This window comes from Salvelinus fontinalis, chromosome 39 (genome assembly GCF_029448725.1).
Source record: "Salvelinus fontinalis isolate EN_2023a chromosome 39, ASM2944872v1, whole genome shotgun sequence".
Taxonomy (NCBI): domain Eukaryota; kingdom Metazoa; phylum Chordata; class Actinopteri; order Salmoniformes; family Salmonidae; genus Salvelinus; species Salvelinus fontinalis.
Window position 1 is genome coordinate 7,840,796 of NC_074703.1, and position 25,393 is coordinate 7,866,188.

The 25,393-nt window shown below is 45.6% G+C and overlaps 2 protein-coding genes across 2 annotated transcripts in view; one reads left to right on the forward strand and one right to left on the reverse strand.

Moving 5' to 3' along the window:
* Positions 1 to 2,880: 2,880 nt before the first annotated feature.
* Positions 2,881 to 6,320, forward strand: si:dkeyp-38g8.5 (uncharacterized protein LOC568385 homolog). Its single transcript, XM_055905460.1, has 4 exons — positions 2,881 to 3,071; positions 3,335 to 3,428; positions 3,567 to 3,654; positions 4,974 to 6,320. Exons 1-4 carry the CDS (start codon positions 2,969 to 2,971, stop codon positions 5,586 to 5,588), a joined length of 900 nt encoding a protein of 299 aa, XP_055761435.1. The 5' UTR covers positions 2,881 to 2,968; the 3' UTR covers positions 5,589 to 6,320.
* Positions 5,748 to 25,393, reverse strand: part of LOC129838478 (collagen alpha-2(I) chain-like) — a 28,647-nt gene continuing 9,001 nt past the window's right edge. Inside the window, exons 3-10 of the mRNA XM_055905462.1 lie at positions 17,971 to 18,136; positions 16,915 to 17,463; positions 16,296 to 16,448; positions 8,983 to 9,084; positions 8,072 to 8,230; positions 7,755 to 7,957; positions 7,521 to 7,616; positions 5,748 to 7,005 (exon numbers count right to left, since the gene is read on the reverse strand). Of these exons, the coding sequence (XP_055761437.1) occupies positions 6,835 to 7,005; positions 7,521 to 7,616; positions 7,755 to 7,957; positions 8,072 to 8,230; positions 8,983 to 9,084; positions 16,296 to 16,448; positions 16,915 to 17,463; positions 17,971 to 18,136 (1,599 nt within the window). The 3' untranslated portion in view covers positions 5,748 to 6,834. The remainder of the gene's footprint in view (positions 7,006 to 7,520; positions 7,617 to 7,754; positions 7,958 to 8,071; positions 8,231 to 8,982; positions 9,085 to 16,295; positions 16,449 to 16,914; positions 17,464 to 17,970; positions 18,137 to 25,393) is intronic.

A 25,393-nucleotide genomic window follows, 5' to 3' on the forward strand; every position in this document is an offset into this window, starting at 1 on the left:
TTGCACTAAGTTTAATTATAAACTGGGTGGTTTGACTGCTGATTGGCTGACATATCAGCCCGTATACCATGCGTATGACAAAACATTTGTTTTCCCTGTACTAATTAGGTTGGTAACCAGTTTAAATAGCAATAAGGCACCTTGGGGGGTTGTGGTATATGGCCAATATACCACGGCTAAGGGCTGTGTCCAGGTACTCCGCTTGCGTCGTGCCTTAGAACAGCCCTTAGCCGTGGTATATTGGCCATATACCACACCCCCTCGTGCATTATTGCTTAATTATGAACTGGGTGGGTGGTTCGAGCGCTGAATGCTGATTGGCTGAAAGCTATGGTATATGACAATGTACCACAGGTACAGTATGACAAAACATTACTTTTTACTCTTCTAATGATGTTAGTAACCAGTTTATAATAGCAATAAGGCGCCTTGGGGGTTTGTGGTATATAGCCAATATACCACGGCTAAGGGCTGTATCCAGGCACTCCGTGTTACATTGTGCATAAGAACAGCCCTTAGCTATTGGCCATATACTGTACCACACCCCCCCGGGCCTTATTGCTTAATTATAAACTGGGTGGTTCAAGCCCTGAATGCTGATTGGCTGAAATCAGTTATATATCAGACCATGTACCATAGGTATGACAAAACATAACTTTATACTCTTCTAATTATGTTGGTAATCAGTTTATAATAGCAATAAGGCACCTCAGGGGTTTGTGGTATATGGCCCATATACCACGACTAAGGGCTGTTTCGAGGCACTCAGCATTGCGTAGTGCACAAGAACAGTCGTGCATAAGAACAGCCCTTTGCCCTGGTATATTGGCCATATACCACAACTCTTCAGGCCTTATTTCTTAACTATACCACAGGTCAATATATTCTACCAGTCTATCTATCATGCCCTCAATCCACCATTCATAGTGACAATAGTGGTAGGTGGATCGTTTGTCCAAATCTGCAATAGGCTAACTAGCAATCATACCACACATAAAAAGCATTAAAAGCTGCATTAAATTTCAATTGGAAATCCATGAGAACAAATAGGTGTAGCTGATACGGAGCTGAGAGGCCAGGTGCATCATTGCGCATGAAAGAACAGTGAAGACCTGAGACGCACAGCTTAAAAAGCTCCCCTATTGATCTTGTTAAGTGACAATACAATTATCCTACCTAGACCAGCCTACAACACCTCAATGCAATGAATCATTGCATTATTGTTTTCAAGCGAGTACAACATTATACGCTAGTCTGCAGTGAAAATGTCATTTGAATAACGGCTCAAAATCCCTGTGATTTTGAATGTTTCATTCCATCTAGATCAGTTTTGAGTCTACTCTCGACAGTTTTATAAGGTGTAGAAAGGCACAGTAGCAGGCCAGACTGACTGTATTTTTACTTCTGATACTCATTTTCATTATTTAGCAGACTCTCTTATCCAGAGCGATTTATAGTAGTGAGTGCATTCATTTTAATTCTTTTTTTCGTACTGGTACCCCGTGTCAATCAAACACACAACTATGGTGCAAGCGTTATGCTCCACCAGATGAGATACATGGGAATATACTGAGATGGGCTGCCTGTTGCAGATCATCCTTCTCCCAAGTCATCCTATTATAATGCTGCCACATGCTCCGGCAGGCTCAGTTATTAAGGAAAGCTTAAAGAATCCGCCCCTTTTCCCCAAACTTTTTGCCTAAAATAACATACCCAAATCTAACTGCCTGTAGCTCAGGCCCTGAAGCAAGGATATGCATATTCTTGGTACCATTTGAAAGGAAACACTTTGAAGTTTGTGGAAATGTGAAAGGAATGTAGGAGAATATAACACAATAGATCTGGTAAAAGATAATACAAAGAAAAATGTTTTTTTTTTTTTTTTTTTTTGTACCATCTGAAATGCAAGAGAGAGGCCATAATGTATTATTACAGCCCAGGTGGAATATACATTTTGGCCACTAGATGGCAGCAGTGTATGGGCAAAATCTTTGACTGATCCAATGAACCATTGCATTTCTGTTCAAAATGTTGTATCAAGACTGCCCAAATATGCCTAATTTGTTTATTAATAACTTTTTATGTTCAAAATTGTGCATGGTATTTTTTCACTGTAATAGCCACTGTAAATTGGGCAGTGCAGTTAGATTAACAAGAATTTAAGCTTTCTGCCAATATCAGATATGTTTATGTCCTGGGAAATGTTATTGTTACTTACAACCTCATGCTTATCGCATTAGCCTACGTTAGCTCAACTGTCCCGTGGAAAAGTTTTAACAGCATCTACCCCCAAGCCATAAGACTGCTGAGCAATTAATCAAATGGTCACCGGACTATTACATTGACCACCCCCCCCCCCCAAATTGTTTTGTACACTGCTGCTACTAGCTGTTTATTATCTATGCATAGTCACTTCACCCCTACCTCCATGTACAAATGACCTCTAACCTGTACCCCCGCACACTAACTTGGTATCGGTACCCCCTGTATATAGCCTCGTTATTGTTATGTTATTGTGTTACTTTTTATAATTTTTTACTTTAGTTAATTTGGTAAATATTTTCTTAGCTCTTCTTGAACTGCACTGTTGGTTAAGGGCTTGTAAGTAAGCATTTCACGGTAAGGTCTACACTTGTTGTATTCGGAGCATGTGACAAATAAAGTTTGATTTGATATTTGTATAACACAAAATTCGTCATAAATATGTACCTGAGCCGCTAGCTAGACTGTGACCCGCAGGATATCTTACAGCTTTAGTAATAAAACGTACTGTTGTAGGCAGTGGCACTTGCGAATGTGAGGTGAGGAATGGTAGTATGTGGTGCGTGTGCGCAGTCTGAACTGTGGGTGGAAGCAACATGCCTATAAGCGACTAGTCTGCGGCCGGAAACCAACACGAAGAAGAAGAGACGAAGGGCGGAAGAGACGAAGTGCACTCCGTTGTGGTCCCTTCGCTGTGCTAACTAACATGGATGCTACAATGGAAAACATCGAACACACGCTACCGCTATACTCTAATAATGCAAAAAAGAAAAGTAAAAAGAAAGTGAATTCAGAATACACATACAAATGTAAGTAGTCAATTTATCCTTTATATGTTTATTTCGGACTACAAATGAAGTAAGGAACTCCGAGCTAGTTAGCAAGCAAGCTAGGTAACGCTACCTACAAAGGGGACATCATGGCGCCTTGTCTCGAATACTTGTTCGAACAGATGCGTGCGTAGGCATCAGACGGCGCGATCCACATTTGTCCTATTAGTCAAAATGTGAATGTTATTTAATTTGAATTACATTGTATATGTAGTGATTTAAAACATATTTATTTATTTCAGTGTCCGAATATGAAACAATGGACTTTGTGAAATTGCGCGTATCAAATCGCTACATGTTTACGGGGAGGAGAAATGCCTCTCGACTGGCCTGGAGGTGAGTTCAGATACCTACCCGAGATCCTCCCAGTACACGTTTTGTTAGATACGTTTTTTTCATTTTACCTGTCATTGAGACGAGTCAATGTGTATGTTTTTGAAATCGAAATTATCATTGTGTACCTTTTTGTTGCAGGGCCATCCTCAAACACATGGGCTTGCAGGGGAAGATGACTGCCAGCCAGGCAATGAAAAAATGGGAAAATCTGAAGAAGAGATACAAGGTAGCAATTGCATCCTACATACACTACATATCCAAAAGTATGTGGACACCTGCTTGTCAAACATCTCATTCCAAAATCATGGGCATTAATATGGAGTTGGTCCCCCTTTGCTGCTATAACAGCCTCCACTCTTCTGGGAAGGCTCTTCACTAGATGTTGGAACATTTCTGTGGGGACTTGCTTCCATTCAGCCACGAGCATTAGTGATGGTGGGCACAGATGTTGGCCGATTAGGCCTGGCTTGCAGTCTGCATTCAAATTCATCCCAAAGGTGTTTGATGGGGTTGAGGTCAGGGCTCTGTGCAGGCCAGTCAAGTTATTCCACACCGATCTAAACAAACTATTTCTGTATGGACCTTGCTTTGTGCATGGGGGCATTGTCATGCTGAAACAGGAAAGGGCCTTCCCTAAACTGTTGCCACAAACCTGGAAGCACAGAATCATCTAGAATGTTATTGTGTTCTGTAGTGTTAAGATTTCCTTTCACTGGAATTAAGAGGCCAAGCCCGAACCATAAAAACAGCCCAGACCATTATTCCTTCTCCACCAAACTTTACAGTTGGCACTATGCATTGGGTCAGGATGCGTTCTCTGTCCGTCTGCCTGCCAGATGGTGAAGCGGGATTAATCTCTCCAGAGAACGCATTTCCACTGCTCCAGAGTCCAATGGCTGCACGCTTTACACAACTACAGCCGACGTTTGACATTGCTCATGGTGATCTTAGGCTTGTGTGCGGCTGCTCGGCCATGGAAACCCATTTCATGAAACTCCCGACAAACAGTTCTTGTGCTGACATTGCATCCAGAGGCATTTTGGAACTCTGTAGTGAGTGTCACAACTGAGGATAGGCTATTTTTACGTGATACGTGTTTCAGCACTCGACGGTCCTGTTCTGAGCTTGTGTGGCCTACCACTTTGCGGCTGAGCCGTTGTTGCTCCTATGTTTCCACTTCACTGTAGCAGCACTTACATTTGACTAGGGCAGAAAGTTGACGAACTGACTTGTTGGGAAGGTGGCATCCTATGACGGTGCCACGTTGAAAGTCACTGAGCTCTTAAGCTCTTAAGGCCATTCTACTGCCAATGTTTGTCTATGGCGATTGTATGGCTGTGTGCTTGATTTTATACACGTCAGCAACACGTATGGCTGAAATGGCAGAATCTGCTAATTTGAAGGGGTGTGTACCTCAGGATGGAAACCTCTGAATTTGACCCTTTAATTGGCATCCTTGTAAAGTTCTAAATAACCCTGCCCTAGAGACAAATACTTCATTATCTGACTACCTACTAATACTGTTTATCCTTCTTTTGGGGACAGGAGCTGAAGTACCCTCCCCCAGGGGTGCAGGTGTTCCCCCACAGTTGGCGTTGGTATGATCTGATGAGTGACGCAATGGAGGGGCGTCTGGCAGGCTCAGCCCCCATCATCGGCCCACTCCCCCCGGGCACTAGCGACAGTGATTTTCTCCCTGACGCCCGGCCCAGGAAGAGATCCATGATAGGCGGAATAGGGGTGATGGGGATGCACTGCGACCTGGATGAGATGGACACCGAGAGGGCGACCCTGGAGACCGAACGGGCGGCATTGGAGGGCGAGCGAGAGGTGATGGGGAGAGAGCGGATGGCGCTGGAGAGAGAGCAAGCAGGGCTGGAACGAGAGATGGCCAACCTGGACCGGGAGCGTGCCCAACTGGAGAGGGAGAAGGCAGCGGTGGAGAGGGAGAGGGGGCTGATAGAGAAGGAGAAAGCGCAGGTGGCCAGAGACAGGCTGGCTGTGGACAGAGACAGAGTTCTACTGGCGGAGGGTAGAGCAGCGGAGGAGAACGGTGCGGAAGGACAAAGCTGTAAAACAGGAGGACAGAGGGTGGTTGGGTCGTTGGAAAGAACCGAGAGATTCCTCAAGATGTTTGAAAAGTTGGTTGAACGTATGTGAAGAACAATTACATTTTTGTTTACACTAGACTATTCAATTGGAAAGTAATTGGATATCATTTGTATTGGTTTTATTTTCTATTAATGTACAAAGTTTTCAATTACAAATCCTTTTTGTATTACTGTTCAGAGATGCCTATTGTTATCTGGGCTAGAAGTATTTGAACATTAACTGCCTAAACAGTTGTACTCAATCAGTTCATTTCAAAATCAGTTTGCAGTTACACACCTTACCGGTCAATTCTCAATTAAAATGTTAAGCCATTGAGGTCATCAAAACAACTTTATTCAATTGTGGTATTTCCATACAAAGCACACAATAGCAGGCTGTTTCCTCTTGTTAACCCCATCCACAACCAACAGAAACCCCTCCCCAGTCATACAATAGTCTTGATCTTTATTGATATAGGCTATTGTGGTCATAACAAGAACTTTGAAATGTAATATGCCAAATATTGCAGTTCATGTAAAAAAAAAGTGACTTCAGAATATATTTTTATATTACAGTACAGACTTTACAAATGCTTGTTTAATTGCTTTTATTGCATTGATATTCAATTTAGCGTTCCAGTAAGCTTCAATTCGTTTGTTAGTATAATTGTTTTTTTTAAATAGTGTTAGATTTCTGTAATATAATTTTTCCCCCTTTACAAAAACATATTTAAACAATATTACTGGTTGTCGTGAACAGACATTAAACAATGTTTGTTGGATCAATAAAATGTCACATTTTCATTGTCTTTTTGTTTGCTTCAAGTTGCTGAACAGTTTGGCTTTTGACAAAATTATCTGGTGTGTATTTGTGTGTGTGTGTGTGTGTGTGTAGGAATGAGAGATACACACCATTTCGCTCACTGTGTGTTATGTATGCAATCAACAACTGTGGTCCCGTGTGGCTCAGTTGGTAGAGCATGGCGCTTGCAACGCCAGGGTTGTGGGTTCATTTCCCACGGGGGGACCAGGATGAATATGTATGAACTTTCCAAATTTGTAAGTCGCTCTGGATAAGAGCGTCTGCTAAATGACTTAAATGTAATGTAAATGTAAACAACTGATCAGACTTAAATTAGGCAAGATTGGTAGATACTGTGTTCCGGTGTTTACTGTATGTGCAGATTGCAATTGAACTGAGACTGGACAACTTTTAGGATCTGTCCAGTAGGTAAGTGTGTGTATGGTATGTACATATGTCTCGTAGACAATGAGTTGAGCTGTGTAAAAATGTGTGTGTATTGATCAGTGTGTGGTTAGATGTGGGCTCCGATGGGGACGCGGGGCAGACACACATAGGCCTGTGGGGTCCTGCTGAGGTTGATGGGGTTGCCGTCCAGGCGAATGTCCTCCAGTGCGTTCCTGATGTAGTTGAAGTCTTTCAGGTTGCAGAACGTGTCCTCGTGTATCATCTGAATGTTGTTGCGCTGGAAAACAAGGCATTGAAGTCTAAGAAAACACTGCCAAACAACACATTCATTATGGTGCTCTAACCACCAACTAGTGGATAGAGTGTTGGACTTGTAACTGAAATGCAAGATCGAATCCCTGAGCTGACAAGGTAAAAATCTGTCGTTCTGCCCCTGAACAAAGCAGTTAACCCACTGTTCCTAGGCCGTCATTGAAAATAAGAATTTGTTCTTAACTGACTTGCCTAGTAAAATAAAAATTTATTTATGGGCCTTGAGATTCTGCACAGGTCTGCCAGAGTGCTGGAGAAAAGTACAGTTTAAATATACAATAATTTGCCCTAATAACTGAATGGCAGAGAATTGGTGGCAGAGAATTGTCCAGAATGTTTTGAAACAGCTTGCAGAAAGAGGGAACACGGTGGTCAGTTGAGCAAAAATCCCTCAAGTCACCACCAGTGTACAGTATGGGGTAATCCTATAGTTCCCACATCACCCACAAGAGGACAGTAAAGAGGCAGAAGTGCAGGTACCTGTAGGTGCAGAGAGCGCAGGCTGTCCGGTAGGGGCACAGGGATGTGGTCGATGTGGTTGTCTGTTAGGTACAGGTACAGCAGACCTGTCATATCCTAAACAAAACACAACATTGTTTACATTTAGAGGAGTCCTTTATGCCAGACAGTCTCTCAATACATCCCTGTTTTTGTTTCATCCCAGCACTCACAAAAGGAAATCAATTGTTTGTAATCCTTGTCAGACCTACATACCTTGAAAGCCTCTTTGTGGATGCCTGTGGCGCCAATGTTGTTGTGGCTGGCGTCGATGAGGGTCATCACGGGCGGAAGGGCAGGCAGCTGTGACACGCCGTTCTCACGGAGCACCAGCTCCTCCAACACGGGCAGGCCGGAGAACGCATCATCAGCGATGGATGCAATCTCGTTGGCGGTCAAGTCGATCCTCTTCAGCTTGTCTGCAAGAGAGAGACGGTAAAGTACTCAGACTGTTCCACGTGGTTTCATTAATTGAAACAGCCATTGAACAGCAGGAAATCTAGCGGGCTGTGCCTTTAACATGTGACACCTACTCATCTGAGCGAAGTCGCCCTTGTTGATCTTGGTGATGTGGTTGTAGCGGGCGTAGAAGTGAGTGGTCTCTTTGGGGAGAGGCGGCACGCTGGTCAGCTTCACATCATCACAGTAGACAGAACCACCCAGACAGGTGCACAGCAGGCAGGTAGGCATACCTGGGACAGACAGACAGGACAAGGAAGTAAGATGGAGGTAGGCGATACATTTGAGAGAACAGTTGATAGGTCTGAGATGTTGTGTGATGAAGTTTAGGCCACCAGCCTTCGATGCAGTAACAATAGGTTTGTAGAATGGTGGAGACGTGTACTCAGTGTTGATATGATTTGTTTGTTTTACCTCTTGCATCAAGAAATGTTGTCAAGTCTGGATTGGACGCAGCTTTTGATGTGACATAGGTGTGCACATTATGAGGGTTGTTGCTGAGGTGCTATGGTTGAGGTGTAGTTCATTACCAATGTTAGACATATTGTGTAAATGGTGTTCGGGACAGGTTATAACACAGACGTTAGGAGAAGATGACGATAACAGATGTTACAGACTCATATCGTAGAGCAACTTGATAGTAAACATATGATACAGACAGACACATGTTAGTGTTTGTGACAGGTAAGGACAAGACATAAGTCGTGTAACGGACATTACAGATACATATGGCTTCAACCCAGTTTGTGATCAGTTTTAACAGGATGCACATAAATATAATATTTAATAACCCTATTCAATCAAAACTAGGGTTTCTGGGGTGAAATGGAAGAGACAACTCATATAAAGATATGAGAAAATAGGTTTCAATATGGGAATGTGATAGACCCCATATACTGTATAGTGAAGTAGAATAGACCCTATAACCCCAAAAGCCTGGTTACAGGTTTTGATTGAATAGTTAGTGTTTGTGCTGGATACTGACCTTTAATGTCCAAGTCAACCTCTGGCAACCCAGAGCCCCCTGAGCCTACTGTACCTCCAGACTCCTGAGGGGTTTTCGGAGTAGTCAGGAGCAGTTCCTCCTCTTGTTAGAGATAGAGATGAGGTGTTAAAGAGACAGGTTGGAAACAGCATGGACAGTGACACGACAACAAGTGCTGTTTGCCACGCTGAGAAGTCACAAATAGCAAGGGAGTTATGTTGTTGTCGTTGTTTATGACACATTTAACTGATTAAATTAGGTAATAGTTAAATGGAATCTTGGGAATGGATTTTGAGAGTTATTCAAATGATGTTATGTTGATATATGTTTAATATAAATACAGTTGAATTCGGAAGTTTACATACACTACGGTTGGAATCATTAAACCTTATTTTTCAACCACTCCACAAATGTCTTGTTAACAAACTATAGTTTTGGCAAGTCGGTTAGGACATCTACTTTGTGCATGACACAATTCATTTTTCCAACAATTGTTTACAGACAGATTATTTCACTGTATCTCAATGCCAGTGGGTCAGAAGTTTACATACACTAAGTTGACTGTGCCTTTAAACAGCTTGGAAATTCCAGAAAATTATGTCATGGCTTTAGAAGCTTCTGATAGGCTAGTTGACATCATTTGAGTCAATTGGATGTGTACCTGTGGATGTATTTCAAGGCCTACCTTCAAACTCAGTGCCTCTTTGCTTGACATCATGGGGAAATCTAAAGAAATCTGCCAAGACCTCAGAAAAAAATTGTAGACCTCCACAAGTCTGGTTCATCTGGGAGCAATTTCCAAACGCCTGAAGGTACCATGTTCATCTGTACAAACAATAGTACGCAAGTATAAACACCATGGGACCACGCAGCCGTCATACCGCTCAGGAAGGAGACGCTTTCTGTCTCCTAGAGATGAACGTACTTTGGTGCGAAAAGTGCAAATCAATCCCAGAACAACAGCAAAGGACCTTGTGAAGATGCTGGAGGAAACAGGTACAAAATTATCTATATCCACAGTAAAACGAGTCCTATATCGACATAACCTGAAAGGCCGCTCAGCAAGGAAGAAGCCACTGCTCCAAAATTGCCATAAAAAAGCCAGACTTTTTCACCTTTATTTAACCAGGTAGGCAAATTGAGAACACGTTCTCATTTACAGACTACAGTTTGCAACTGCACATGGGGACAAAGATCATACTTTTTGGAGAAATGTCCTCTGGTCTGATGAAACAAATATAGAACTCTCTGGCCATAATGACCATCGTTATGTTTGGAGGAAAAAGAGGGAGGCTTGCAAGCCGAAGAACACCATCCCAACAGTAAAGCACGGGGGTGGCAGCATAATGTTGTGAGGGTGCTTTGCTGAAGGAGCGACTGGTGCACTTCACAAAATAGATGGCATCATGAGATAGGAAAATGATGTGGATATATTGAAGCAACATCTCAAGACATCAGTCAGGAAGTTAAAGCTTGGTCGCAAATGAGTCTTCCAAATGGACAATGACTCCAAGCATACTTACAAAGTTGTGGCAAAATGGCTTAAGGACAACAAAGTCAAGGTATTGGAGTGGCCATCTCAAAGCCCTGACCTCAATCCTATAGAAAATGTGTGTGCCGAACTGAATAAGCGTGTGCGAGCAAGGAGGCCTACAAACCTGACTCAGTTACACCAGGTCTGTCAGGAGGAATGGGCCAAAATTCACCCAATTTATTGTGAGAAGCTTGTGGAAGGCTACCCAAAATGTTTGACCAAAGTTAAACAATTTAAAGGCAATGTTACCAAATACTAATTGTGTGTATGTAAACTTCTGATCCAATGGGAATGTGATGAAAGAAATAAAAGCTGAAATAAATACATTTCTACTATTATTCTGAGATTTCACAATCTTAAAATAAAGTGGTGATCTTAACTGACCTAAAACAGAGAATTTGTTCTAGGATTAAATGTCAGGAGTTGTGAAAAACTGAGTTTAAATATATTTGGCTAAGGTGTATGTAAACTTCCGACTTCAACTGTAGGTCCATTGGAACAGTGTTCTTAGCTGGAATTTGAGATTATTCATACTTGTCAACCACAAATCCTTTGAAAAGCATCTCTTGACCAGATTATTTGGTCACCTTCTCCTGTCCAAATATGGACATGGCAGCAGAGCATGCTTTCTGCTCAAAGTTTTTGGGACCTTTACCCCTGTTATCCTTACACTGTCACGACTTCCGCCGAAGTTGACTCCCCTGCCTGTTTGGGAGGTGCTCGGCGGTCGTCGTCACCGTCCTACTAGCCGCCACCGATCCCTTTTTCATTTGTCTGTTTGTTTTGTCTTATTAGTGGCACCTGTTTTTTGTTTCGTAATGAGTATCCCTATAATTAGGAGTTTGACCCGCCCTTGTTTTGTGCGGGATTGTTTTTTGTTACGTGTGTGTATGTTTGGGTTTTGGCAAGTGTTCTCTCTGCGCCCTTGATGTTCGGGCTTATTCAGTTTTGAATTAAGAAAAAATATAAGGAATATTTTTTCCAAAGCGGCTCTCTCTCTCTCTGCGTCTGGTTCTTTCGCCAACCTAGTTCTGCGTGACAGAATCCCGCACCTACACAAAATGGAACCAGCAGGAGCAGCCGCGTCTCCTCTCCCATCGATGGAGGAAAGGGTCCTCCATCACACCAGTGTTCTCCACCGAATTGGGTCGGCTATGGACCAAATGATGGAGAGGATGGATCGATGGGAGAGGAGTGGCCTTCCCACCTCATCTCCAGCACCCCCTCCTCCAACACCTCCTGTTCCTGTTTCAGCATCCGGCTCCGGGGCTCTTCGGCTGGCGCTCCCACGGGAGTATGATGGAACGGCGGCCGGGTGTCAGGGGTTTCTTCTTCAGCTGGAGCTTTACCTGGCGACCGTTCGTCCTACTCCCTCCGGAGAGGAGAGCGTGTGCGCCCTCGTCTCCTGTTTGACTGGACGAGCTCTTGAATGGGCCAACGCAGTGTGGAATGGCCCAGACTCGGCGAGGGATCATTACCCTGAGTTCACCCGCCGATTCCGAGCTGTGTTTGACCACCCACCAGAGGGTCGTGCGGCGGGTGAACGGCTGTTCCACCTGCGTCAGGAGACGAGGAGCGTACAGGACTTTGCCCTGGAGTTCAGGACCTTGGCTGCAGGAGCAGGGTGGAACGACAGGGCCTTAATAGACCATTTCCGATGTAGCCTTAGGGAGGACGTCCGCGAGGAGCTAGCGTGTCGGGACACCACACTCACGCTGGACGAACTTATTGACATGGCCATCCGTCTCGACAACCTGCTGGCTGCCCGCGGACGTTCGGAACAGGTCCTGTCGTTTCCACCTCCCAGCCCTCCTACTCCTATCCCTATGGAGTTAGGGGGGGCAGCGTCAAGGGGGACCGGAGGAGGAGTGTCCTCCTGTACCAGTTGTGGTCGGCGAGGGCACACGGCCGACCGGTGCTGGAGGAACTCTTCTGGGAGTCGGGAGGGCAGGCGGAACACTACTCGATCACCCCAGGTGAGTCAGCACCAGACTTACCCAGAGCTTCCTGTTAGTCATATGTTTGTGTTAACCTATTTCCCCGGGTTTTCTCCCTCTCTACAGCATAAGGCGCTAGTCGATTCAGGCGCAGCTGGGAATTTCATTGATCGGGGGCTCACATTAAGGCTAGGGATTCCCCTTGTGTCGTTAGAGTTACCTTTCCCCGTGCACTCCTTAGATAGCCGACGATTAGGGTCAGGAATGGTCAGGGAGGCCACGGTACCACTGGACATGGTAATGCAGGGTAGTCATAAGGAGCAGATTAGTCTGTTCCTTATCGACTCACCTGCGTTTCCAGTGGTGTTGGGAATTCCCTGGCTAGCTCAGCACAACCCGGTGATTTCCTGGCAACAGAGGGCTCTGAAGGGGTGGTCAGAGGAGTGTTCAGGCAGGTGTCTAGGAGTTGCCGTTGGTGCGACTACGGTGGAGAGTCCAGACCAGGTTTCCACCGTGCGCATTCCCTCTGAATATGCCGATTTGGCTATCGCCTTCAGTAAAAGGAAGGCGACCCAATTACCACCCCATCGACGAGGGGACTGCGCGATAAACCTCCTGGAGAACGCTGCACTTCCTAGGAGTCACGTGTATCCTTTGTCTCAGGAGGAGACAGCGGCTATGGAGACATATGTTACTGAATCACTGGGACAGGGATACATTCGGCCCTCTGCATCACCTGTCTCCTCGAGCTTCTTTTTTGTGAAAAAGAAGGATGGCGGTTTACGCCCGTGCATTGATTATCGAGGTCTAAATTCCATCACAGTGGGGTTTAGTTACCCCCTACCTCTCATCGCTACGGCGGTGGAATCATTTCACGGGGCACGCTTCTTCACAAAATTGGACCTGAGGAGTGCGTTTAATCTGGTGCGTATCCGGGGAGGAGATGAGTGGAAAACTGCATTTAGTACTACATCTGGCCATTATGAGTACCGCGTCATGCCATATGGGTTAAAAAATGCTCCAGCTGTCTTTCAATCCTTCGTAGATGAGATTCTCCGAGACCTGCTCGGGCAGGGAGTGGTAGTGTACATTGATGACATCCTGATCTACTCTGCCACCCGCGCGGCGCATGTGTCTCTGGTGCGTAAGGTACTTGGGCGACTGTTGGAGCATGACCTGTATTGCAAGGCGGAGAAATGTGAGTTCTTCAAACAGGCCGTTTCCTTCCTGGGTTATCGTATTTCCACCTACGGGGTGGTGATGGAGGAGAACCGCGTTACAGCCGTGCGTAATTGGCCGACTCCGACCACGGTGAAAGAGGTGCAGCGGTTTTTAGGGTTTGCCAATTACTACCGGAGGTTTATCCGGGGTTTTGGTCAGGTGGCTGCTCCCATTACCTCACTGCTGAAGGGAGGACCGGTGCGCTTGCGTTGGTCAGCAGAGGCGGACAGAGCTTTCAGTTGTCTGAAGGAGCTGTTTACCAATGCGCCCGTGTTGGCGCATCTGGACCCCTCTTTAGCGTTCATAGTGGAGGTGGACGCGTCCGAGGCGGGGGTCGGGGCCGTGCTGTCCCAGCGCTCGGGCGAACCACCCAAGCTCCGCCCTTGTGCCTTCTTTTCGAGGAAGCTCGGTCCGGCGGAGCGAAACTATGATGTGGGGGACCGGGAGTTGTTAGCTGTAGTCAAGGCTTTGAAGGTGTGGAGACATTGGCTTGAGGGGGCGAAACACCCTTTTCTCATCTGGACTGACCATCGAAATCTCGAGTACATCCGGGAAGCGAGGAGACTAAATCCGCGTCAGGCTAGATGGGCCATGTTTTTCACCCGGTTTCAGTTCACCATCTCGTACCGACCAGGCTCCCAAAACACCAAGGCCGACGCGCTGTCCCGTCTCTATGATACCGAGGAGCGGTCCGTTGAGCCAACTCCCATCATTCCACCTTCATGTCTCGTGGCACCGGTGGTATGGGAGGTGGACGCGGAGATAGAGAGAGCCTCACGGTTAGAGCAGACCCCTCCTAACTGTCCAGCAGGGGTTCAGTACGTGCCGGGAGGGGTCCGGGATAAACTAATCCGTTGGGCTCATACTCTCCCCTCCTCGGGTCATCCTGGCATCGAGAGGACAGTGCGGAGTCTTAGAGGGAGATACTGGTGGCCCACGTTGGCTAAGGACGTGAGATTTTATGTCTCCTCCTGCTCGGTGTGTGCTCAGAGCAAGGCTCCTCGGCACTTGCCTAGAGGGAAGTTACAGCCCCTCCCCGTTCCACAACGGCCGTGGACACACTTATCGGTGGACTTTCTTACCGATCTTCCCCCGTCCCAGGGAAGTACTACGATTTTGGTCGTTGTGGATCGGTTTTCTAAGTCCTGCCGTCTCATCCCGTTGCCCGGTCTCCCTACGGCCCTGCAGACTGCGGAGGCCTTGTTTACCCATGTCTTCCGGCACTATGGGGTGCCTGAGGATATCGTTTCTGATCGGGGCCCCCAATTCACGTCCAGAGTCTGGAGGGCGTTTATGGAAAGACTGGGGGTCTCGGTCAGCTTGACCTCGGGTTTTCACCCCGAGAGTAATGGGCAGGTGGAGCGCGTAAACCAGGATGTGGGCAGGTTTCTGCGGTCATATTGCCGGGACCGGCCTGGTGAGTGGGCGAGGTATGTTCCTTGGGCTGAGCTCGCTCAGAACTCCCTCCGCCACTCCTCAACGAACATGTCCCCGTTTGAGTGTGTGTTAGGTTACCAGCCGGTCCTGGCCCCATGGCACCAGAGTCAGACCGAGGCTCCTGCGGTAGAGGAATGGGTACAGCGCTCCAAGGACACCTGGAAAGCCGTCCAGGAATCGCTAAAGTTAGCAGGACAACGGCAGAAGAGGAGCGCTGACCAGTACCGCAGTGAGGCCCCCGTGTTCACACCGGGGGACAGAGTCTGGCTCTCGACCCGAAACCTGCCTCTCCGCCTGCCCTGTCGGAAGCTGGGGCCGCAGTGTGTGGGGCCGTTTAAAGTCCTGAGGAGAATAAACGAGGTGTGTTATAGGTTACAACTCCCTAGGTATTACCGTATTAACCCCTCGTTTCATGTGTCTCTCCTCAGGCCGGTGGTGGCTGGTCCCCTGCAAGAAGGTGAGGTGCCTGAGGTCCCTCCACCCCCTCTGGAGATCGAGGGGTCCCCGGCGTACACAGTACGTGCCATTCTGGACTCGAGACGCCGGGTGAGGGGCCTACAGTACCTCGTGGACTGGGAGGGGTACGGTCCGGAGGAGAGATGCTGGGTTCCGGTGGGGGACATTTTAGATCCTACTTTACTGAGAGACTTCCACCGCCTCCACCCGGATCGCCCGGCACCTCGCCCTCCGGGTCGTCCCCGAGGCCGGTGGCGGTGCGGGAGCCGCGCGTCAGGAGGGGGGTACTGTCACGACTTCCGCCGAAGTTGACTCCCCTGCCTGTTCGGGCGGTGCTCGGCGGTCGTCGTCACCGTCCTACTAGCCGCCACCGATCCCTTTTTCGTTTGTCTGTTTGTTTTGTCTTATTAGTGGCACCTGTTTTTTGTTTCGTAATGAGTATCCCTATAATTAGGAGTTTGACCCGCCCTTGTTTTGTGCGGGATTGTTTTTTGTTACGTGTGTGTATGTTTGGGTTTTGGCAAGTGTTCTCTCTGCGCCCTTGATGTTCGGGCTTATTCAGTTTTGAATTAAGAAAAAATATAAGGAATATTTTTTCCAAAGCGGCTCTCTCTCTCTCTGCGTCTGGTTCTTTCGCCAACCTAGTTCCGCGTGACATACACATATGATACAATGGGTTGATACCATAGAGATCTGCTTTCTTATTGTCTTTATTTGGTGGTACTGACCTTCTTCAGGGTCAGGGATTAATGTGACCTCTGACCCACCAGAGTCGGAGCTCCCAGGCCCTGAGACCCCTGAGGTACCAGAGGCCCCGGACTCCCCAGAAGCACCCGATGCCTCCTGGGGGGTAGTGTCAGGAATGAGGTGCAGCTCCTCCTCTTATTAGAGCCAAGGGGAGGGGTTAGGAGACAGGTTAGTGCTTCTCATGGGATGGGATGGACTGTCAATCAACAATCATTCAATCAGACAATCAATCAATCATTCTCAAACATGGTTTGACAGTGGGTTAGGTTGACTGATTAGAAACATATGGTAAGTAATGCAATGACAATGGTAGGACAATGAGTGAAGTTTACAATGACAATGATTCTGTAAGTGATAAAACAATGATACAGGGTTTACAATGACGACAAGTAGCAAATCACAAGAAAGCGTTATCAATCCACATTTAACCAGCACAAAGCAGTTAAATGAAAAGGCAAATTTAGAAATGCAATGAAATCCCATATAGTCTTAGCGTATCAATCAGTGCTTGGAACTGTACTAGGTTCACAAGCCCACTATGGGCCCAACCAACTATCTGTATACTTCTACAGTGTAGTCTGTATAAGTATAGGTACTGACCTCCAGATATAATTATTATTCCTGAGTCCCCGGAACCTCCAGAACCTCCGGAACCCCCAGTACTGGAACCCAATATGTCCCTGGAACCCCCTGAGCCTAGGAGGGTGACAGAACCTCCAGAGCCCAGGGAACCCCCAGAGCCTCCAGAACCAAGGTCCTCAGAACCCCCAGATCCTCTAGAACCAAGGTCCCCGGACCCCACAGAGCTTCCGGATCCAAGGTCCCCGGAACCCACAGAGTGTCTGGATCCAAGGTCTCCGGAACCCACAGAGCCTCCGGATCCAAGGTCCCCGGAACCCCCAGAGTCTCCGGAACCAAGGACCCTGGAACCCCCAGAACCAAGATCCCCAGAACCTGCTGAACCAATTTCCCTGGAACCCCCTGAGCCTCCAGAAGCCAAAAGGTCCCCAGAACCAGAAGCCAAAAGGTCTCCGGAACCCCCAGAACTTCCGGAAACCCCAGAGCCACCGGAACCTCCAGAACCCGTAGAACCCCCAAAGTCCCCGGAGATATGAAGAATGTCAATGGGACTCAGGCGCAGCTCCTCCTCTTGTTAGAGACAATATTAGGTGTTAGAAGAGACAGGTTAGAGCACAGTGGACCATGATTCAGTTTAGGGCTAGTGAGTCATGTTTACAATGATGATTAGGTGACATTACAAAGTTAATGAGATTTATGGTTGAGTACCACACATTTAACTAATGTCAGACAGTTAAATGGAACTCATGCATTTGGAAATGATGAAGGATGATTGTAAAAAGGGGTCGATTTGCATGGGTAGGCGTTAAGAGGAGAGGTTGTGTGTTGTGTATCAGTGTCAGTACTGGACACATACCTGCAACTCCCTGTGTGTATGGGCTCATAGTGTGAGGTGACACGGTGTATGTGCTGTGGGTGTGTGTATACAGACCTCCATGTGTGTATGGGCTCATAGTGTGAGGTGACACGGTGTATGTGCTGTGGGTGTGTGTATACAGACCTCCCTGTGTGTATGGGCTCATAGTGTGAGGTGACACGGTGTATGTGCTGTGGGTGTGTGTATGTGTGTATACAGACCTCCCTGTGCGTCGGGGCCCATGAGTACCCCAGACCCCCCTGAGCCTTGGGGGATGAGCTGGGGTCTTAGGGGCAACTCCTCCTCCTCCTCTTCCTCCTCCAGTGAAGCAGGGCCCCCAGGGCCAGGGTAGTTATAATTTGGTGGGGCCAGTGTGCCAATCTCTATCTGTGGGAAAGACAGCGACAGAGGGAGTCAATGCTAATGTAGGAGGTGCGCCACCAGAGAGCGCCAGAGACCACCAGAGACCACAAGAGACCGCCAGAGAGCGCCAGAGATCACCAGAAAGCGCCAGAGACCACCAGAGACCGCTAGAGAGCGCCAGAAAGCGCCAGAGACCACCAGAGACCACCAGAGACCACCAGAGACTGCCAGAGAGCACCAGAGAGCGCCAGAGATTACCAGAGACCACCAGAGATTACCAGAGAGCGCCAGAGACCACCAGAGAGCGCCAGAGACCGCCAGAGAGCGCCAGAGAGCGCCAGAGACCGCCAGAGATCACCAGAGACCACCAGAGACCACCAGAGACCACCAGAGGCCACCAGAGACCGCCGGAGACTGCCAGAGACCACCAGAGAGTGCCAGAGAGCGCCAGAGACAACCAGAGAGCGCCAGAGACAACCAGAGAGCGCCAGAGACAACCACAGACCGCCAGAGACCACCAGAGAGCGCCAGAGACCACCAGAGAGCGCCAGAGACTACCAGAGAGCAGTAGCCTCACTTACTGAGTAACCGGAGGCTTCAAAAGCCAACTGTCGCTCATGGACCGGAAGCTCTACGTCTTTTGGGTCCAGCCGTGCAGACTGTGAAGCACTGATTTTGAGTTCAATACCAGTAATCATCTCATCAGTACCCAATTTATGTCACAGGACAACGTTATGTATGACCATGCTGGTAATAAAGGCAATAAAGCTTAACAGCGACCAAACAAGAATGAAATATTTGGATACAACACGAGTAGCTAAAGAGTGCCTAGGAAAAGGACCAGGGACATGAGGACTTCTGGACATCCCGACTTCTACCGTTCAGAGAGAATAGAAGATCCTGAGACAGTTATAGTATCAGTCATTCACAGGTGTAGCTTAACAGGAGCACCTGCTATGCTGTTTCACTTCTACCATTTATATACAGATGACTGGAGAAGCAACCAGGAACGGAGACACATCATTGTGTATGCAGATGACTCAGTCATGATAAACCTCCTAAATGATCATGATACTGGTAATGGCCAAGTAGTGGAAGACTTGGTGTTTTGCTTCATATCTGCAGGTGAATGTTGAAAAAAATTGAGGACATGAATATTGATTTTAGGAAGACCCTCAAGGGTTGCCCTCCCCCCCAAAATCCCAGCCAGGAATTGGAAAATGTGGATACAAATGTCTGGGTACTATTTCGGACCACAAACTGAGATGAGAGAAGAATACAAGGGCAATCTGGGTAAAGGCACAACAGAAAGGGTTTTAGTGGGGAAACTCCACCTTCCAACCAAGGAAACAAGACTATTCTCACCCTGTTTTACAGATATTTTATTACATATTTTTTTACTGTTACCACATTCTCCATGGTCTGTTGGTTTGTAAACATAACTGTAAAATGTTTGGTCAAAATTAACAGGATAGTGAGCATCAGTTCAAACATCACAGTTATGGCACAAACAAACTTTTCGTCACTATACAATAGGAACATCCTCTAAAAATGAAACATAATTTTCATTAAAGGTAAGTTCAGTATTTTACAATTTAATGTAAGAAACTTCCTCACCCTGAAACTAGTCTATGGACCAGGGGAATCCGTAGTCCATGGTTGACGAACCATTCGACAACTTGTAAAATTCCAAACTTCCCCTTTAACTGACTGTTGTGGGTCTTCAACTTGGGGACTGTATAACCTGCACAGTAGGCTTACCTATGGCATTGATGTCTTGGTAGGATGCTCTGTGACAATCACTTCCTGGTTCAAGTGACAGAATATACTCATATGGGTCACATTCAGACAGTACATACAAACCGAAAAATTAAAGAATCCGTTGCAAATGGAGAAGTTAGAATGGCTACAGTGTGAAAATGTTGGAAACATGTCAAACCTGACCCAGTTGAAATTGACTATGACAAATTGTAAAGAGGAATTATGCCATTTATGAGCAGTTTGTGTGTTTCATGTAGAATGATGACCACAGCCGGTGTTTGGTTTGTTTAGAAAGCAAATAAACAGTAGATGTAAGCCTACATCGAAAGAAAATCTCCTAAACTCAGTCACATCTTATCCTGTTGACCTTTCACCTCTCCATGTTCTCACACTCCTCAGAACCCAATGAGGAGTGTGTGTGTGTCAGATGGTCGAAGCATTTTGATTCAAATCTACCAAACAGATGGCCGAAATATGCAATGTCAAGAGGACATTTTGAAATCCTAATGGCAGACTTTCCAGAGGCGGTCTTTGGCTGTAAGAGGGCCCCCATAGTATGTTCTGATAGTGCCTCACAGCAAAGCACCACGCACTCATTGTTTTAATACCAGTTATGATATCAACTGCAACTGCATCTATCTACTGTGCTTTAAGCCATACATCTCACCTCTTAAACTGATGAACATAATGCAAAACTTACAACACAGCTACATGTTCCTTTGTTATGTAATGTGGAAGGGAGGGGTAAGAACTGTCATTCTTGTTTGTTTGTTTGATGTTATGTCTGGCCTATGCCACCCAACCACAGTGCATTTTCTTGCACGTAAAGCAAATATCTGAAAATCAGACAATAAAGAAATATCTACTCTCAACTAATGTTAAGAATGTGATAGTCACTTCAAAGGGTGCCTGCCTTCATTGTCCTTGCTATTCAGCAAACCACTAGAGTAATGCCATGCAGTTATATTATTAGCCACATAGGGGCGCTGAAACCACACAATGTGCAAAAGGTAATATTTGACTCTTACACCCATGGGCTGATTCTATCTTCCAAAAGAGGGAATGGTCCTTGTGGAACCAAGAGACACATGGTAGCTGCAAAATTGCATATTTCACTCCACTTGTTGAGAGAAGCTGTCCATCGACTTTCACTCCAAGTCAGGCAGATTCCTAACCTGAGGTAGCCTGAGACTTACCTAAAGGAAACTCACCACAAAGTGTTGTATAATGAAATTCTTAAAAGTAGATACACATTTAGATGCAAGGAAAGGCATGTACAGTAAAATGGGGACGTTTGTAAACGTAGCCACGTAGAACGGGTATGAAATTGAAAATGCACGTCTTGAGAGTTTGGCAGTGACAGAGTTTATGAGACAACAAGGTAGGCCTTTGAGTAGTCTTGCACAGAGTTAGTTTGCTTGCTGCTGATGCCCCTCCCCCCCCCAAAAAAGCAAACATAAAAACTCGGGGGAAACGAGAGGCGAAAGCTTGGCTACCCCCCAAAAAAACAACTCTGGGAAACAACGTGGGAATACAAAATGTGCAGAGAGAGAGTTTTGAAGTTCCATAATGTGAAATAGAGGAGCTGATTTGAGGCATACAGATCACTCTTGCTCACTCACAAACATTATTTTCTGGTCTATCTCACCAATGCATCTCTTTAGAAACTTCACAACCTTAGAGAGATCTATGCATAATACCATCACTCTTCCAAACCAAGCTGTGACACCCTAAAACACATCACAAAACCAACCAAGGAATCCCATTTACCACAAAGTTCTAGCCTCACAGAATGGTTTATATGTTAGGTCATTGTCAGAGTGTATACCACGTAGTTTATTTGCACAGATAAAAACAGTAAGTTAAAACAATGTGCAGGAAGCAGCTAAATGGGTTTGTCTAGGAGTCTTCTAGTTGTCAGACAATATCAGGCTTGTTTAGGACCAAGAAGATATACAATGGAACCCAAAACCGGCAAATGGAATGAATCACTTTAGAATATGTGTATTGGTACTCCATGCACATAGGGGTCAAGTGGTATGTTGGAAAGTGCTTCTTGACATATAAACAAGAAATGTAAACAAATACGGTGCATTCGGATACGGTGCATCCATTGTTTCACAAATACGGTGCATCCATTGTTTCACAAATACGGTGCATCCATTGTTTCACAAATACGGTGCATCCATTGTTTCACAAATACGGTGCATCCATTGTTTCACAAATACGGTGCATCCATTGTTTCACAAATACGGTGCATCCATTGTTTCACAAATACGGTGCATCCATTGTTTCACATTTTGTTACGTTACAGCCTTATTCTAAAATGTATTCAATATTTTGTTTCTCATCAATCTAGACACAATATCCCATAATGAAAAAGCATTTTTTGGTGTGGAATTTTTAGCAAATGTATAATAAAAATAAAACAGAAAATACCTTATTTACATAACTATTCAGACCCTTTGCTATGAGACTCGAAATTGAGCACAGGTGCATCCTGTTGCCATTGATCATCCTTTGAGATGTTTCTACAACTTGATTGGAGTCCACCTGTGGTAAATTCAATCGATTGGACATGATTTGGAAAGGCACACACCTGTCTATATAAGGTCTCACGGTTGACAGTGCATGTCACAGCAAAAACCAAACCCTGAGGTCGAAGGAATTGTCCATAGAGCTCAGAGACTGGATTGTGTTGAGGCACAGATCTTGGAAGGGTACCAAAAAATGTCTGCAGCATTGAAGGTCCCCAAGAACACAGTGGCCTCCATCATTCTGAAATGGGAGAAGTTTGGAACCACCAAGACTCTCCCTAGAGCTGGCCACACTGAGCAATCGGGGGAGAAGGGCCTTGGTCAGGTAGGTGACCAAGAATCCGATGGTCACTCTGACAGAACTCCAGAGTTCCTCTGTGGAGATGGGAGAACAAGCATCTCTGTAACACTCCACCAATCAGGCCTTTATGGTAGAGTGGCCAGACGGAAGCCACTCCTCAGTAAAAGGCACATGACCGCCCACTTGGAGTTTGTCAAAAGGCACCTAAAGACTCTCAGACCATGAGAAACATTCTCTGGTCTGATAAAACCAAGAATGAACTATTTGGCCTGAATGCCAAGCATCATTTCTGGAGGAAACCTGGCACCATCCCTACGTTGAAACATGGTGGTGGCAGCATCATGCTGTGGGGATGTTTTTCAGCATCAGGGACTGGAAGACTAGTCAGGATTGAGGGTAAGATCAATGGAGCAAAGTATAGAGAGATCCTTGATGAAAACCTGCTCCAGAGCGCTCACGACCTCAGACAGATGCATGGTTTCACCTTCCAACAGGATAATGAACCTAAGCACACAGCCAAGACAACGCAGGAGTGGCTTCGGAACAAGTCTCTGAATGTCCTTGAGTGGCCCAGCCAAAGCCCGGACTAGAACCCGATCTAACATCTCTGGAGAGACCTGAAAATAGCTGTGCAGCGTTGCTCCCCATCCAACCTGACAGAGCTGGAGAGGATCTTCGGAGAAGAATGGGAGAAACTACCCAAATACAGGTGTGCCAAGCTTGTAGCGTCATACCCAAGACCCAAGACCCTGTAATCGCTGACAAAGGTGCTTCAACAAAGTATTGAGTAAAGGGTCTGAATACTTATGTAAATGTGATTTAAAAAATTACAAAATTAATAAGTTGACAATGTAATCCATTTTAGAATAAGGCCGTAACGTAACAAAATGTGGAAAAAGACAAGGGGTCTGAATACTTTCCGAACGCACTGTATGGGTTCAACGGCAGGCATATGGGACTGTACACACATTTACATCTGGTTGCATACGTTCCATCTCTTTCTCAGGGCCCACTGCCCCTCTACAAAAGCCAACTTCGCTCAATGATGGCTTCATGATAACACAAGATACATTGCAGCCACACTGCAAAACATGTCAATCTTACGTAGATTTTTCTGTTGTATTGAGATAAGGAAGTAAACATGACTTGTTTTGAGTTTCTTTCACTCACCCAGAAAATGCATTTACTTTTTTGTTGTTGATTTTGCTTCCCAAGGAAATACAAGATAATTCAGACTTGTTTCAATCCTGCCAGTGCACTAAAATAATTTACCTTGGTAAGACATCAAGTTAATGCATTCTAATGGTAAGAAATGCGATATCTATGTAAGATCAAAACATTTTTCAGAGTGCTTGTTTACAATATGTTGTCCATTGAAAGGCTTTCTGCTATAAAGCTTGGTGACCTAGTTACACGTGACGAAGGACTTAAACACTTGGCTCACGTTTAGGGTTTAGCTAAGTGGGCTTATAGGGACTTGTGGTTACGAGAATTATGTTCTCAATGTTCATAAACTGAACTTCAATTAACTACTCAGTCTGTAACCCAGAATTTGTAAGAAACTGGTTGAAATGAAAACAGACAGAGGCCCAGCTACGATAGTCAGAAAGTTTATTTACGAGAGCGCTGGTTAGTTGTACAAAACCATTCATATACTAGCTCCTTACACACATACTCTTGCACACAAACATAATTCATACGCACATACATTTGCACACAAACAGAATTCATACGCACATACCTTTGCACACAAACAGTAGGTATCCTACGCACATACTGTCCGGCTACCCAGCCGACAAAGATTAGGGACCGTGAGAATCACTCCCTGTCCCTTCCCAAATCTCTCAGTGGCCCCTAGCCAAGGTCGGCACTGAATCTTGCACAGACAGTCTGTGTTTAAGATACTGTAGAGACATATTGTTTTACTGACTAAAATTACACACATCATTAATTATAACTTTATGATTCTAGTCAATTTCATACAATTATATGGTTTCAGGGTGGAATATTCTAGACATTCATTTAAACCTATAAATTCCATCAACAGGTACCCAGATGACCCGGGTTCAGCATGCGTGACCTATAAATTGATAAGAACACTAATCCCTGTCCACATGCAGCAACTGCCAATTACAAGGTCATAGGTCACCTGAGCGATCAGAGGTACACGTCTGTTTGTTTTCAAAGCAACACCACAGACTTTAATTTGAGAAATAGCCGAAACAATGGCAAAGTTGTCATGTATTATGATATAATAAATAAAATGCATATGCAATGATTGTATTTAAAAAAAAAACTTTTGTGGATCTTACGTAGAATTGCATTATAGATCAGACTTCGCTAAAATATTGAAAAAGTAAAATTTGAGATGAGCTTGATTTAACTTGAAATTTGAACTTTTGGGACTATTCTATTGGTTATATTGTAATGGAAAAACTAAATGAAGTGCAGCTCAAGTATTTGAAAGTATTTTCCATACCTGGCTGTATTTGACCCAGGTCTGGTATTAACATATTTAAGGACACCAGTAGAGGCTAATGACAATCAGGTATAAACAGAATAAAGCTACGGATTTTTACTACATAACTTCACTTGTTTTCCAGGAGTGGCCCCTAGCACCGTCTCTAAAGCTGCTATTCTGAAGCTGCTTAGAGGTACCATTTAAATAGACCAAAGAGAGCA